Source organism: Phocoena phocoena, chromosome 20, assembly GCF_963924675.1.
Source record: "Phocoena phocoena chromosome 20, mPhoPho1.1, whole genome shotgun sequence".
Lineage (NCBI taxonomy): Eukaryota > Metazoa > Chordata > Mammalia > Artiodactyla > Phocoenidae > Phocoena > Phocoena phocoena.
Window position 1 is genome coordinate 41,034,753 of NC_089238.1, and position 14,227 is coordinate 41,048,979.

Sequence of the window (14,227 nt, forward strand, 5' to 3'; positions counted from 1 at the left end):
GAATAAGGGATCAGAGTCGCTGGGCCCTGCAGGAAGACCTCGGAGCTGACCCCTATTCTTTCCCCTACCCCACAGTCATCCTGGCCAGGGTCTGTTGCTTTGTCCTGTCCTTCATGCCACCTTCACCTGCCCACAGTAGCAGCCTTCCAATGGACTCCCTGCTCCTGGTAGAGCCACCTCTTCTGAAGAAAAAGCCCAAGCTCTTCTCTTGGTCCACAAGGCCCTGCTCCCTCTGGCCCCTCCAACCTCTCCAGCTGCATCTCTCCCTATCCTCCTCCCCAGCCTCAGCCTTTCTGGCTGAGCATCACGGAAGACCAGATGCTCAGATGCTTTGGCTTCTTTCACTTCCCCAAACTCAAGGAGTTTCTGTGCAGCACTTGCACCTGGCAGAATGCCTTTCAACCCTCTGCCCCCACCCTCATTTACCAAACTCCTCTGTGTGGAGGAGGCCTCAGCTTGGAGTTCCACTTCCCCAGAAGACTTCTCTGAAACACACCCCACCTCCCCCCTACCCCGCTTCACCCTCCCCTGGATTGTGTTCCCCTGGGGCACTTTCCCTTCATAGGACCCACTGCAGGGAGAAACATGTTGGTGGAGATCTTTAATATTTTTCATGCCCACTAGACTGTGGATTTCACATTGGCAGGACCATTTTGGTCTCATTACCTTGGTATCTTCAGTCCTGGTCCCAACACATTTTTTGACTAAAGAATGAACAGGTGCCCCCTCCTTGGTCTTCCCTGATGCTCTGCAAAGGTTCCCCATAGTTCTTACCTGGCCTCTCTCCTCAGGGGTGGGGTCAGGTGCTGTGTGGAAGACAGGCCACTACAGCACAACTGAAACCTTAGACTCTGGGGGACTCTGTAGCTAGGATACAACTTCCCCCATACTATTGACTGGTCAAATAGCCTGTACCATCAGGGTACTCGTGGGCAATAATAACAGGCAAAAACTAACAGACATTTAGAAGAACAGACATTTCAAAAGAAAACATCTATCAGGAAAATGATTAGAATACATGGATGAAAAATTCAAAATTAGCCTAATAAACATATTACAAAAGATAAGGGAGAATATTAGCAATATGAAACATGAAAATATAAAAAAGAACAAGCAGAAATATAAGGTAGAGAAAAATATAATTATTCCAGTGATCTATGGCTTCATAACAAATTACCCCAAAACACTGGCTTCAAGCAACAATCAACAAAAATATTTATTTGCTCACAAATCAGTAAGCTGAGTAAGCTCATCTCTATTCCACATGGCATCAGTTAGGACCGGAGGATTCACTTTCAAGATGATTCATGGGAATTCCCTTGCCGTTGAGTGGTTAGGACTCCTGCTTCCACTGCCAGGGACCTGGGTTCAGTCCCTGGTCCAGGAACTAAGATCTCACAAGCCGTGGGGCGTGACCAAAAAAAAAAAAAAAAAAAAAAAAAAGATGATTCACTTACATTACCAGCAAATTGTTATTGGCTAAGAGCTCAGTGGGGCTGTGGACCAGGGGCTGGGTCCTCTGCATGTGGACCTCTCCCTGGGCTGCTTGGCTTCCTCATAGTATAGTGGCTACAGTCCATGAGTAAGCATCCCAAGAAGCAGGACAGTTCTCTGGGCCTACGCCTGGAAATGGGCACAGCATCACTTTTGCCATATTTCACTGGTCAAGCAGTTACAAAGCCCAGATTCAAGGGGTGGGCAGACATGGAACCCATCTTTGGATGGGAGAAACACATGGGACCATATATTAAAATTACCACAATAATTGAAACAACACAATAGGTAATCTAATAGCATAAAGTTATAATCGAGAATGAATCAATAAATTGGAAAGACCAAGTTAAGAAATTCTCCCAAAAGAAGAAATAAAAAAAGAAAGAGAAAACAGAAAAGAGATATGGGAGGATAGAAAAACAAGTTCTAATATCTGCACAATAGGAATTCCAGAAAAAGAGTAAAATAAAAATGGAGAAAAAGTACAACGTGAATGAACCTTGACAACATTATGCTAGCTGTAGGAAGCCAGGTACAAAGGTCACCTATTATATGATTCCATTTGTAAGAAATATCCAGGATAGGGAAATCCATAGAGACAGAAAGCAGATTGGTGGTTAGGGGGAAAGAGAAGGATGGGGAGCAACTGCTTAATGGGTAGAGGGTCTCCTTTTAGGGTGACTGAAATATTTTGGAACTAGATAGAAGTGGTGGTTGTTCAACATTGTGAATATACTAAATGCCACTGAATTATTCACTTTAAAATGGTTAATTTTATGGTATGTGAATTTCACTTCAATAAAAATAAATTGCTAGAACTATAGGGAGAAACTGATACATACACCATCACAGTGGAAGATTTCACCACAACTGTCATGCTTACAAATAGGTCAAAAAAGAAAAAAAAAAAAAAAACCCCAGCAAGATATAAAAGATTTTAATAACACAATTAATGACGGTGACCTAATGGACATGTATATAGTTCTACATACAACAATTGGAAAATTCCTTATTTTGGTCAAGTATACTTGGAACATTTACAAAAAATGATTATTGGTTGTGAGGAATACCTCAACAGAACTTCTGCTTCCAATGACGATTGTGTAACAGCGGCCAAATATTCACACACCATAATAATATACAGTATACAGTTCACAAAATGAACACACCAGGTAACCAGCACCCAGATCAAGAAAGAGCACTTTACCAACAATCCTGAGGCCCTTCTTCATGCCCTCTTCCAGTCATTACCTCCCCTGAGGATACCCTTAAACAGACTTTTAACATCATAGATCAGTTTTGCTTGTTTTTGTACTTTATAGAAATGGAATAATATGATAGGTATTATTTTACATCTTGCTTCTTTCACTCAAGATTATTTTGTAAGATTCTCACAAGTTGTGGCGTGTGACTGTAATTTGTTCTTTTTCATTGCTGTGTACTCTTCCATGGAGTTAATATAGCACCATTGATTTCTCTATTGTTAGGTTATTTTCAATTTGAAATTATTAAAAATAGCTCTTCTATAAATATATTTGTTCATGTCTTTCAGTGCACATGTGTGCAGGCATTTCTGTTGGGTCTGTCTTTTTAATTTAATTAATTAATTAATTAACCTATTTATTTATGCAGGCTATGCCAGATTATTGTTGCAGCATGCAGGCTCTTAGCTGTGGCATGAGAACTCAGTTGTGGCATGCATGTAGGATCTAGTTCCCCAACCAGGGATTGAACCTGGGCCCCCTGCAATGGGAGCGCAGAGTCTTACCCACTGAATCACCAGGGAAGTCCCTCTGCTGGGTCTTTAGGGGAAAAAAAAATTAAATCCTTGGGTATATGTGTCTTTAACTTTAGTAAATAATGTCAAACTCTTTTTCAATGCAGTTTTTATCAGTTTACACTGCCACCAGCAGGGTATGAGAGAATACCTGCTGCTCCACACCCTTACAAACGCTTGGTATTGTTCATCTGTTGAATTTTAGTTATCCTTTTTTGTGAGTTTTATTTTGCATGTCCTTAGAGACTAGTAAGGTTGACTACCTTTTCATTTTCTTTTTTTAGTATTTATTTATTTGGCCACGCTGGGTCTTTTTTTTTAACATCTTTTTTGAATTTTATTTTATTTATTTTTATACATAGGTTATATAGTGTATATATGTCAATCCCAATCTCCCAATTCATCCCACCACCACCATCCCCCCTGCCACTTTTCCCCCTTGGTGTCCATACGTTTGTTCTCTACATCTGTGTCTCTATTTCTGCCCTGCAAACCGGATCATCTGTACCATTTTTCTAGCTTCCACATATATGCATTAATATGTGATATTTGTTTTTCTCTTTCTGACTTACTTCACTCTGTATGACAGTCTCTAGATCCATCCATGACTCTACAAATGACCCAATTTCATTCCTTTTTATGGCTGAGTTATATTCCATTGTATCTATGTACCACATCTTCTTTATCCATTCATCTGTCGATGGGCATTTAGGTTGCTTCCATGACCTGGCTATTGTAAATAGTGCTGTAATGAACATTGGGGTGCATGTGTCTTTTTTTTTTTCCTTTAACATCTTTATTGGAGTATAATTGCTTTACAATGGTGTGTTAGTTTCTGCTGTATAACAAAGTGAATCAGCTATATGTATACATATATCCCCATATCTCCTCCCTCTTGTGTCTCCCTCCCACCCTCCCTATCCCACCCCTCTAGGTGGTCACAAAGCACCGAGCTAATATCCCTGTGCTATGCAGCTGTTTCCCACTAGCTAGCTATTTTACATTTGGTATTGTATATATGTCAATGCCACTCTCTTACTTCGTCCCAGCTTACCCTTCCCCCTCCCCGTGTTCTCAAGTCCATTCTCTATGTCTGCATCTTTATTCCTGTCCTGCCCCTAGGTTCATCAGAACCATTTTTTTAGATTCCATATATATGTGTTAGCATACGGTATTTTTCTCTTGCTGACTTACTTCACTCTGTATGACAGACTCTAGGTCCATCCACCTCATTACAAATAACTCAATTTCGTTCCTTTTTATGGCTGGGTAATATTCCATTGTATATATGCACCACATCTTTAGCCATTCATCTGTTGATGGACACTTAGGTTGCTTCTATGTCCTGGCTACGGTAAATAGTGCTGCAATGAACACTGGGGTGAATGTGTCTTTTTGAATTATGGTTTTCTCTGGGTATATGCCCAGTAGTGGGATTGCTGGGTCATATGGTAGTTCTATTTTTAGTTTTTTAAGGAACCTCCATACTGTTCTCCATAGTGGCTGTATCAATATACATTCCCACCAACAGCGTGAGAGTGTTCCCTTTTCTCCACACCCTCTCCAGCATTTGTTGTTTGTAGATTTTCTGATGATGCCCATTCTGACTGGTGTGAGGTGATACCTCATTGTAGTTTTGATTTGCATTTCTCTAATAATTAGTGATGTTGAGCAGCTTTTCATGTGCTTCTTGGCCATCTGTATGTCTTGGAGAAATGTCTATTTAGGTCTTCTGCCCATTTTTTGATTGGGGTGTTTGTTTCTTTAATATTGAGCTGCATGAGCTGTTTATATATTTTAGAGATTAATCCTTTGTCCATTGATTCGTTTGCAAATATTTTCTCCCATTCTGAGGGTTGTCTTTTCATCTTGTTTATAGTTTCCTTTGCAGTGCAAAAGCTTTTAAGTTTCATTAGGTCCCATTTATTTATTTTTGTTTTTGTTTCCATTGCTCAAGGAAGTGGTTCAAAAAAGATCTTGCTGTGATTTATGTCAAAGAGTGTTTTTCCTGTGTTTTCCTCTAAGAGTTTTATAGTGTCTGGTCTCACATTTAGGTCTTTAATCCATTTTGAGTTTATTTTTGTGTATGGTGTTAGTGTTCATAATTTCATTCTTTTACATGTAGCTGTCCAGTTTTCCCAGCATCACTTATTGAAGAGCATGCTGGGTCTTAGTTGTGGCACTCGCGATCTTCATTGCTGGTGCAGGATCTTCGTTGTGGCATGTGTAATCTTTTTAAGCTGTGGCAAGTGAACTCTTAGTTGCAGCATGTGCGATCTAGTTCCCTGGCCAGGAATCAAAGCTGGGCCCCCTGCATTGGGAGCACTGAGTCTTAGCCACTGGACCACCAGGGAAGTCCCTTTCTAAGAGTTTTGTACTTTTATCTTTCGCATTTGGATCAATAACATATTCAAATAATTTTATTTTGTATGTTTTATTCTATACGGTGTGAACTAGGGGTGAACTAGGGGTAAATATTCTTTTTTTTTTTCACAAATGGATATCCAGTTTTTCCAGTTTGTCCTTATGGGTTCATTCAGCTTCTCCTTCACCTCACATCCAGCTCTCCTTTTTAACTCTGGCCCAGCTTACCTGTACAGATTTAATACCCAACACCAGGTCAAGCAGCCTTTTCCATTGTCTCCTATATGTGCATAAAGTCTAATCCCTATAATAAATCTCTTATTTTATATCATTCACTGTGGATCTACTTATCTGATCAAATATTTACTGATATGATGTTCTTAAAGTGGGAAGACTCACTCTATTTGATGTCAAGACTTGTTTTAAAGTTGCCGACATGGGACTTCCCTGGTGGCTCAGTGGTTAAGAATCTGCCTACCAATGCAGGGGACACTGAGCTCCTGTCCGGGAAGATCCCACATGCCGCGGAGCAGCTAAGCCCGTGCGCTACAACTACTGAGCCTGCGCTCTACAGCCCGCGAGCCACAACTACTGAGTCCGCGTGCCACAACTACTGAAGCCCACGCGCCTAGAGCCCATGCTCCGCAACAAGAGAAGCCACCGCAATGAGAAGCCTGCGCACTGCTACAAAGAGTAGCCCCCGCTCGCTGCAACTAGAGAAAGCCCGCGTGCAACAACGAAGACCCAACGCAGCCAAAAATAAATTAATTAGAAAAAATAAAGTTGCCGTGATTAAAACTTTATAGTATTGATAATACAATAAACAAATAGCCCAAATAAATGGAACAGAATTCAAAGACAGACCCACATATATATGGACACAATTTATGTCATACGTGGCACTGTAGTCTCTCTGCTAATTTCGAGTTCCCATGGAAGGAACTTCGATCTGGCTCTGGCCCACCCTTGTGGATTGGGAGAGGAAAGTGGTCCGAGACGGAAGGCCTGTAGTAAGCTGAGCAGATGGCACTATGTTCCTTTTTTTTTTTCTTTCCAAGACCTGATTTCTCCACCTCCATTAAAAAACCAGTTTAAGAAAAAAAAGAGGACCTTATCTGAAAAATCTAAAAGCTTTTCATGCTTCCTCTCTTGATATTTCCAAACAAGTTAGTTTATGCTACAAAAGGTATCACCCTTTAAAAACAAACACACAAAAACAAACACATTTTTTAAACCTTTCAGAGAGAGATTGGGAACTACCACTGTCACACTCCATGATGGGATCAACTCTGCACTTGATTCCGTAGTGCTCTTCTGTGGGCTCAGGCTTCTAGAATAATAAGGTAAGATGCCTCTGCCTTTCCTGAGAAAGACAAAGCTGGAGGCCAATGGGAACCACCCATATTGAGCAGCTGGGGCTAGAACATAAGACGGCTCACCAACCAAGAGCCCACCAGACCCAACCCCCCTGCCTGTGAAGAAGGAAGGACATTCACACCTGGCTCTGTACCCAAAATATTTATTCTCAGCATACCTATGTTTGTGCCTGGACCACTAGGAGGGGAACTTTGTGAGACTTTGACACAGTGACCTCTGGAGGACTGGCCAGGTCACTAGAGCCGTAGGATGAGGATTGAGAAGGTGGCAGCAGCCATGAGCCCTAGAACGAGGTGTGGGGAGGCTTTTGAGGGCCTCTGAAGGGCCTGATTGGTTGGCCACTTGTTTCCCACCCGGTGTGTGGCCAGGTGTTCATTCTGAGGCTGAGTCAGGTGGGAGTGGCACGACCTGCCCACCTGCCTGTTTGGAAATTCATCCTCCGCAGGGCTCTGGCCACTGTTTTCCTCTCTCACCTGGGGATGAAAGTCAGCAGTCAGTGGCTTCCCCAGCACCCACCCCCCCCATGCCCGCCACCTGCTGAAACACTGAACCATCTTTTTGCCCAGCCCAGCATACCTGTTCCACTTGTCTGAAGACCCGCAGCAGGTTTCCACGAAGGACACCCTGCAGCTCTTCCTCCCTCCAGCCACGCCTCAGCAACTCCTCTATCAGTACCGGGTATGTGGACACGTCCTCCAGCCCCTGTGGGAACCTATGTGGCCACCAGCTGGCTAGCTGTGGACCCGATTCTGGCCTAGGGCCCACTGTCACACCAGCCCCAGCTACATGCGGGAAATGAAGGTCCGTGTTTTTCAGGCTACCGAATGGAACTTTGGAAGCTCCTTGAAGACTGGGCTTCTGCAGCATTTACCTGCCGAGCAGATGCTCAGTCCACAGCACATCTACTGGGCTGGGAGTGGAGCATGTGCTGGGCAGATGAGATCTCCTGTGAGGGGGTGGGTACTTAACAACTGTGATGGCTTGGAGTGGGAATGGGTCCACTGGGCCACAGGAGGGACAGGGAGAGTCCAGGAAAGAGGTCCTGGGAGTGGGGAGATGTCAGGTGGGTTGGAAGACCAGAGTCTGTGGTGGAGGCCTGAAGGATGGGAGGACCATGGGATAAGGAACTGGGACTAAAGGACTCCCCACTGAACCCCCACCCAAGACAAACCCCAGGGGAAACACTCACCGGCCAGACCCATCATAGTTTCCGCTAATTCCGATGAACTCAGATCCAGTGACGGCTCTGATGTGGTCAAAGTGATCTAGGGGGTGAGGGTTGTGGTGGGCAGCATGAGGCTAGAGTTAGATCCTGGGACCAGCCCTGGTCTGGGGGAACTCAGCGTGGCCAACTCCCCTGCCCACAGCACTCCAGGACATAACAGCTGACTCCACAGAGCTCCTAGCCCATGGTGAGTTCTGAAGTGGTTATAGGCTAGACACTGGACCCAGAGTGAACCTCAGGGCCACCAGCCCCTTTGGATCTTTTCCTGCCCAGGAGCCACCATGCCTCTGGGTTCCTTGAGAGCCTGGTTGCGGGGCTCTGCCTGTCCTTTCCAGAGATGTGGGAGCAAATGTGAGACTCAGAGGCAGAGGCAATTGCCTCCCCAAAACCCATCAGCACTGGTTGTATCCCTAGATCTGGGTTCAGGGCAGTGAAGAGCTGTGTCTGCTCCCCTGAGCTGTTGGGAGGCCTGCCCAGGGCCCAGCAGGTACGCCAGATGCCTAGAGCTGTCCTGAGGGCCCTAGCGGCCACAGGTCAAGCTACAACTGCACAAGGAGTCGAAGCGGGGCTCACCTGCCACGGTGGACACGTTAGCAAACAGGTTACACGGCAGCACCCCCGTGGACAGCGACACCATCACAATGCCACCATTTTTCTTCTACATGGATAAACAAGTGGACACTCAGCTTGGCACTTCCGGCCTGATGGCCTGCCACCTATGCCCTGGGGGCCCTGATAGGGTAAGTGCTCACTCCTTGCCTGAGGGGTTGGGTAAGGCTTCACTTCTCTTGGCCCCTGGGTGGAACAGATTTGGCCTTGAGTTTCAGAGATCGGGGAGGGTTAACCAGCCTTGGGTCCAAGGGTGAGTGAGGCCTGGGCTGGTAGCTTTGTTCAGGGTCAAGGGTCTTTGGATAGGGACTTCCCTAGTGGCGCAGTGGTTAAGACTCTTCACTCCCAATGCAGGCGGCCCAGGTTCGATCCCTGGTCAGGGAACTAGATCCCACATGCATGCTGCAACTAAGAGTTCTCATGCTGCAACTAAGGAGCCCGCCTGCCTCAACAAAGACCCAGAGCAACCAAATAAATGAATAAATAAATAACTATTTTTAAAAAAAAGGGTCTTTGGATGAAGCATGCCTAGTCCCAGGTTTGAGGGCTGGGGTGGCTGCTCACCAGAAGTTGCAGGATGTCATCAGGAACATTCAGCATATTGTTGCACACAGCCTTGGCAGCTGAGTGGGAGAAGATCACAGGGGCCCTTGACACCTTCAGGGCTTGCCGCGCCAAGGTGTCTGACCCGTAGGACAAGTCCACCATCATGCCCAGGCGGTTCATTTCCCCTATCACCTTCTGCAGGGACAGGTGGGTTTTTTTTTTTTGCAGGGGGGTGGGTTGGGAGGGACGCACGTGTATGCACATTATCTGTAGGGAATGTGCGGGGTAGGATGTGGAAAAGGAGTCCTTACCTCACCAAAGCCTGTCAACCCACTGATGTTGGTGTAGAAGTGTTGAAACTTGGTGGAACTCTCTGCCCTGAAGGACAGCCAGAGGGAGGCAATCTAGCAGGCCCTACCTTGGCCAACAGAGCCTGGACTTCCAGGCTCTCTGTCCATCCATCCCACCTCAGAACAGGGTGAGGATCTGGACCAGCTGCTTTCGGGGAGTGTGAGGGACCTGCTGAGACCCCACAGCCTCCCTCTGTGGACCCCTCTGTCCTCACCTCTCTGGCAGTTTCCCCACCATGCATCTACCGTTCCACCCTGGCCAGGCACTGCTCACCAGGGCGTGTTGCAGGTGAAGGTGAGTGTCAGGTAGCGTACTCCCAGCAGATAGAAACTGCGCAGCACAGAGAGGCTGCTGTCTAGTGAGTGACCACCCTCCACACCAATAAGGCAAGCCAGCTTTTGAGTGCTGTTCAGTCCTAGAAGAGGGCAGAGAATCAAGCAGTCAGAGCCCAGGGCCAGAACCACCAGACTGAGGCCCTGACTATCCTCCCATTCCCCAGCCCACCTCTGGCTGAGGTCACAAGCTCCAGTTCAGAGTAGGAGGCACACACACGACGAATGAGGTCAATCTGCTCCAGCGTGAGGCGCACAGCATCCTGGTCCTGGGTGTGGCATGGTGCGTAGGCTGACCAGAACTGGGGGTTGGCCCAGGGGTCCAGAATGAGATCAGGGTGGACTCCAAGTGCCCTTGGCCTGCTACTCCTCCTCGGCCTCCAAGGTACTCATCTGGGTCAGTGGCCCTGAGTGCGGCACTGCATGACCCCGTGGTACCTTGAGGACTATTCAGCTTGCTGCCAGCAGCCAAACCGGCAGCACCTGTCCTTACCTGCCGTTTATCCATGTGCTATGTGAATGCCCCAAAGGCAATCCACCATATCCTTTGTGGTTTCAGAGCCCCCACGCTCGCCAAGGATTTTCTGATCACTTTCTTTGAGTCTCCACAGAACCTGGGCACCCATGCCTCTGGCCTGCTTTGACCTCCAACACCCCTGCACTCTCCAGCAGCCCCATGATGGCAGACTGCGTGTCCTCTGATAGTCAGAGGCCTGTCTACCCAGGTTCCTGTAGCTCCCACATTCCCCAGCGGCCGTTAAGTGTGTCCCTCTGGTACCTGGGCACCCACGAGGCCATCCCTGAGCTTGTCCAGGCTGGTTTGGCCAAGGCTGAAATTGCGCAGGTTGCCCTCCTGTAGCTCATTCCGGAAATGCTGTTTCAGGAACAGGGGCAGGTGGTTCTGGCTGGGGCGGGGGGTCAAGACAAAGTAAGAGTAGGGGGCGTGGCCTCCAGGTCCTGGGCCTGTTCCGTCCCAGCCCACCTCCTCCCTCACACAGACGGTAGTCCTGAGGAGGAGTTCTTAGGTAGGGCGTTCCACCGGCAACGGGGTAATGGGGACGAAGGCGCCAGGGGTGATGGAGGAGAGAGGGGTGGTGTGAGGGAGCCTCCTACTAGCCCTTCCTCTCCTGCCCAGGGGCGGGTTCAGCCCCCACCAGCCGGCACGCAGCACCGACGCACCCATCCACGAGCCGGAAGTCCCGCATCAGGGCCCGCGCGCGCTCATGCAGACTCGGGGCTCTCGGGGAGCCCGGCGCTGTTGGGACGCTGGAGGTGTCCGGCCTGGTCGAGGCGCTGGGGGTTCCCTGCGTGGTCCGAGCGCGGGTTACCGGCCACAGCAGCAGCCACAGCAGGAGCAGCAGACGCAGAAGAGGCCGCCGGGTGAGTGCGCGGGGAGCCTCGAGGCCTACGGGCAGCATGCTGCACAGGGCCGAGCAGGCGGGCAGAGGCGGGTCTCGAGAGCCTGAGAGGGGCGAGCGAGAGTCAGAGGGCGACGATGGGGTCCCGACCGTCGATGTAGGTGACCCAGCGGCGCGGCCTCGTCTGACGCGCGGCTGGAGTCAGGACGCTCGACAGACGCGCGGGGACCCACAATGCCGCCTCACAGCGTGGCCGCCAGGGGGCGATAGGATCTTCCCGCCCCGACTAGAACGGCGCACTAGTGGGCCAGGCTGGCTTCTGTTGCGAGCGCCCGCTAGCGATGATGCATCGCGGGCTCCCTCCGCCCCTGCTCCCGGCCCTCCAGCTACCCATCCCGAGCTGTGTGTACCTACTGACTCGGGGAGGAGGCCCGTGGGGGAACAGGGAGGGGTCCAGGAATCTTCCTAATTTCACCTCTAGCCAGGCAGGTCACAGGTCCATGTGGGGTTTTAGTTGCAGGGATATTCCCGCCCTCCAACGGGTTAAATATTCCATGAAATTCTAGGAGGAATTAGAATTCAGAAGAGTGAATTCGATCTGTATGTTTTGACGGACAGAAAAGTGATTCCCTATATATTTTTAATAAAAATGAAATGTAAGAATAATACTTATGGGAGACCATTTTGTTTTAGTATCTCGTGTTAAAATTTACTTCTGTGCATGTGTTGTTACACACACACACACACACACACACACACACACACACACACAAAAGACCCTAGAGGAATATACATACTAAACATTAGTTAATGGTCGCCATCTTGGGAAGGGGGTTACCTACTCCCTGGTCAATTTATGTCTCTCTTTTTTTTTTTTTTTTTTTTTTTTGCGGTATGCGGGCCTCTCACCGCTGCGGCCTCTCCCTTTGCAGAGCACAGGCTCCGGACGCGCAGGCTCAGCGGCCATGGCTCACAGGCCCAGCCGCTCCGTGGCATGTGGGATCTTCCCGGACCGGGGCACGAACCTGTGTCCCCTGCACTGGCAGGCAGACTCTCAACCACTGCGCCACCAGGGAGGCACCTGTCTCATCTTTTTTTGTATATGGTCATCCTGGCTGAGGGAAGTCGGAGGCAGTGCTGGTGAAGGCTGGCCATGGTGGTAAGAGGTTCATGAAGGCACCAGAACAGTAGCTGAGCCTTGAAAGGATGGGGCTTGGATACTGCAGGGGAGTGGAGAGGGCATCTGGATTGGCCAGTAGCCTAGGCAAAGGTCTGGTTTGAGCAGGATGACTGTGCTGTGGGGGAAGAGCTGGAAGAGTCTCCAAGGCACAGAGTAGGGGGACAGGGTCCAGTTAGGGCCCTTGGTGCTAAGAGCATGAGAGGCTTAGTCTCCTAAGGATAGACAGAACTCCTCCTTCAGGACAAGGTGGTTTCCCGGCTGGCCAGTGTCCTGGACAGTATAATTCGTTGTTTTCTGCAGAAAAAGCTATGGTTTAGGGGGAACTGATTTCAAAACTGCAGTTGGGTGGCATCTGAGCCTCCTGGGCCTGCATCACGCTGAGAGGGGCCAACAACACAGGCTGAAATCTAGTCTGAGTTGTCCCCCGCCTTTTGCATTTGTGTGTGTCTCCTCTCTCTTGGACTCCCTGACAAGCCGGCCTCCCCTCTCGGCGCCAGAGGGACCTTGGCCTCTGGTGACCACTGCCCCCTGTCCATCACTGCCCCCTGCCTCTTTCTCATGCCTCAGGGGTAAGGACAAAGTCTGACCTGGTTGCCTCCAGCTTGCCTTCCTCAGCTCAGGAAGGACAAAGCGGGGCGGAGGTGTTTATATTCTGGTGACTCATACATCTGAGCTGACCTGCCACGGAGGTCTTCATTTAAGTGACATTAAACAACCTAATGCATGATGACTTTGCTGATAGTTTCTCAAAAGTGCAGAAGCTTTTCGTATACATTTGTTTCCTATATTAGTCTTAGGTAAAAGGAGAGGGCATAATGTTTACAGTTAATTTTAAAACGTTATCACAGTAATGCATACGCAGTTTCAAATGTCTGGTTGACTAAGTAAATAAATCAAAGTTACAGTCCTCCTGACAATCATTAGAAAAGTTGGGAAAAATATGAAAAGGATCTTCTTGAAGGCATCAGGGAGTTAACAAGATACTGAAAAATTACTTGTGAAGGATCCAGGGAGGGTGGAAACTCAGAGGTGGGCCAGGTCTTTGGGCTGTTTCTTCCACTAGGGACTTTGTGGGGCTAAGGAAATAGAGATTCGTATCCAGGGTCCCCCAAAAGTAAGGAAGAAACCTGAGGAGTTAGAACACAAGACAGCACACCCTAGGGGAAAGAGTGAATCAGGCCTCAGCAATCCTGGTTATCAAACAATTGTCTCTCAACTGCAGATCCAGCCTTGTGTTATTCTCTGCTCTGTGAGGCTGGGGCTTGAACGCGTGAAACCACATTTCCTAGCCACCCAGCTGGCTTCCTATTACATTCTGCCAGTAGGAGTTACCAGAGAAAGGGAGATGGAAAGACAGGAGAGGAAAACAGGAATGTCTCCCTCATTTTTTGTGTTTATGTCAGTGCAGCTCCAAGCAGTGGCAGTTGGCTGTGAACTCCAACTTCTGGCCATCGTTGAGCAGCCCTGTCATGCCCATTCAGAACACCTGTACCGACTGAGCAGAGCCTTAGATACCCTAGAGGTCTGAGCGCCAGCAACACAGGGCCCTTCTATAAGCTTCTATCTTCTAATAACCTCCACCTCTTCCCATTTCCCCCTAATTGGACTCTGAGC

The 14,227-nt window shown here is 48.3% G+C and overlaps 1 protein-coding gene across 1 annotated transcript; it reads right to left on the minus strand.

The window, feature by feature from the left end:
- Nucleotides 1-7,248: 7,248 nt before the first annotated feature.
- On the minus strand, nucleotides 7,249-11,493 carry DPEP3 (dipeptidase 3). The gene is made up of 10 exons (XM_065898384.1): nucleotides 11,255-11,493; nucleotides 10,854-10,980; nucleotides 10,248-10,377; nucleotides 10,017-10,158; nucleotides 9,704-9,770; nucleotides 9,411-9,587; nucleotides 8,811-8,895; nucleotides 8,202-8,277; nucleotides 7,589-7,724; nucleotides 7,249-7,485 (listed from the first exon to the last, which is right to left on the minus strand). Exons 1-10 carry the CDS (start codon nucleotides 11,491-11,493, stop codon nucleotides 7,249-7,251), a joined length of 1,416 nt encoding a protein of 471 aa, XP_065754456.1.
- Between the last annotated feature and the right edge of the window lie 2,734 nt (nucleotides 11,494-14,227).

Excerpts from the sequence above, each read along its gene's own strand:
- DPEP3 (XM_065898384.1), bottom strand. The coding sequence starts at position 11,493 with ATGCTGCCCGTAGGCCTCGAGGCTCCCCGCGCACTCACCCGGCGGCCT. Across the intron at positions 10,378-10,853 it reads ATGGCCTCGTGGGTGCCCAG|TTCTGGTCAGCCTACGCACC; the intron begins GTACCAGAGGGA and ends GCCAACCCCCAG. Across the intron at positions 10,159-10,247 it reads GCTTGTGACCTCAGCCAGAG|GACTGAACAGCACTCAAAAG; the intron begins GTGGGCTGGGGA and ends GCCCTCTTCTAG.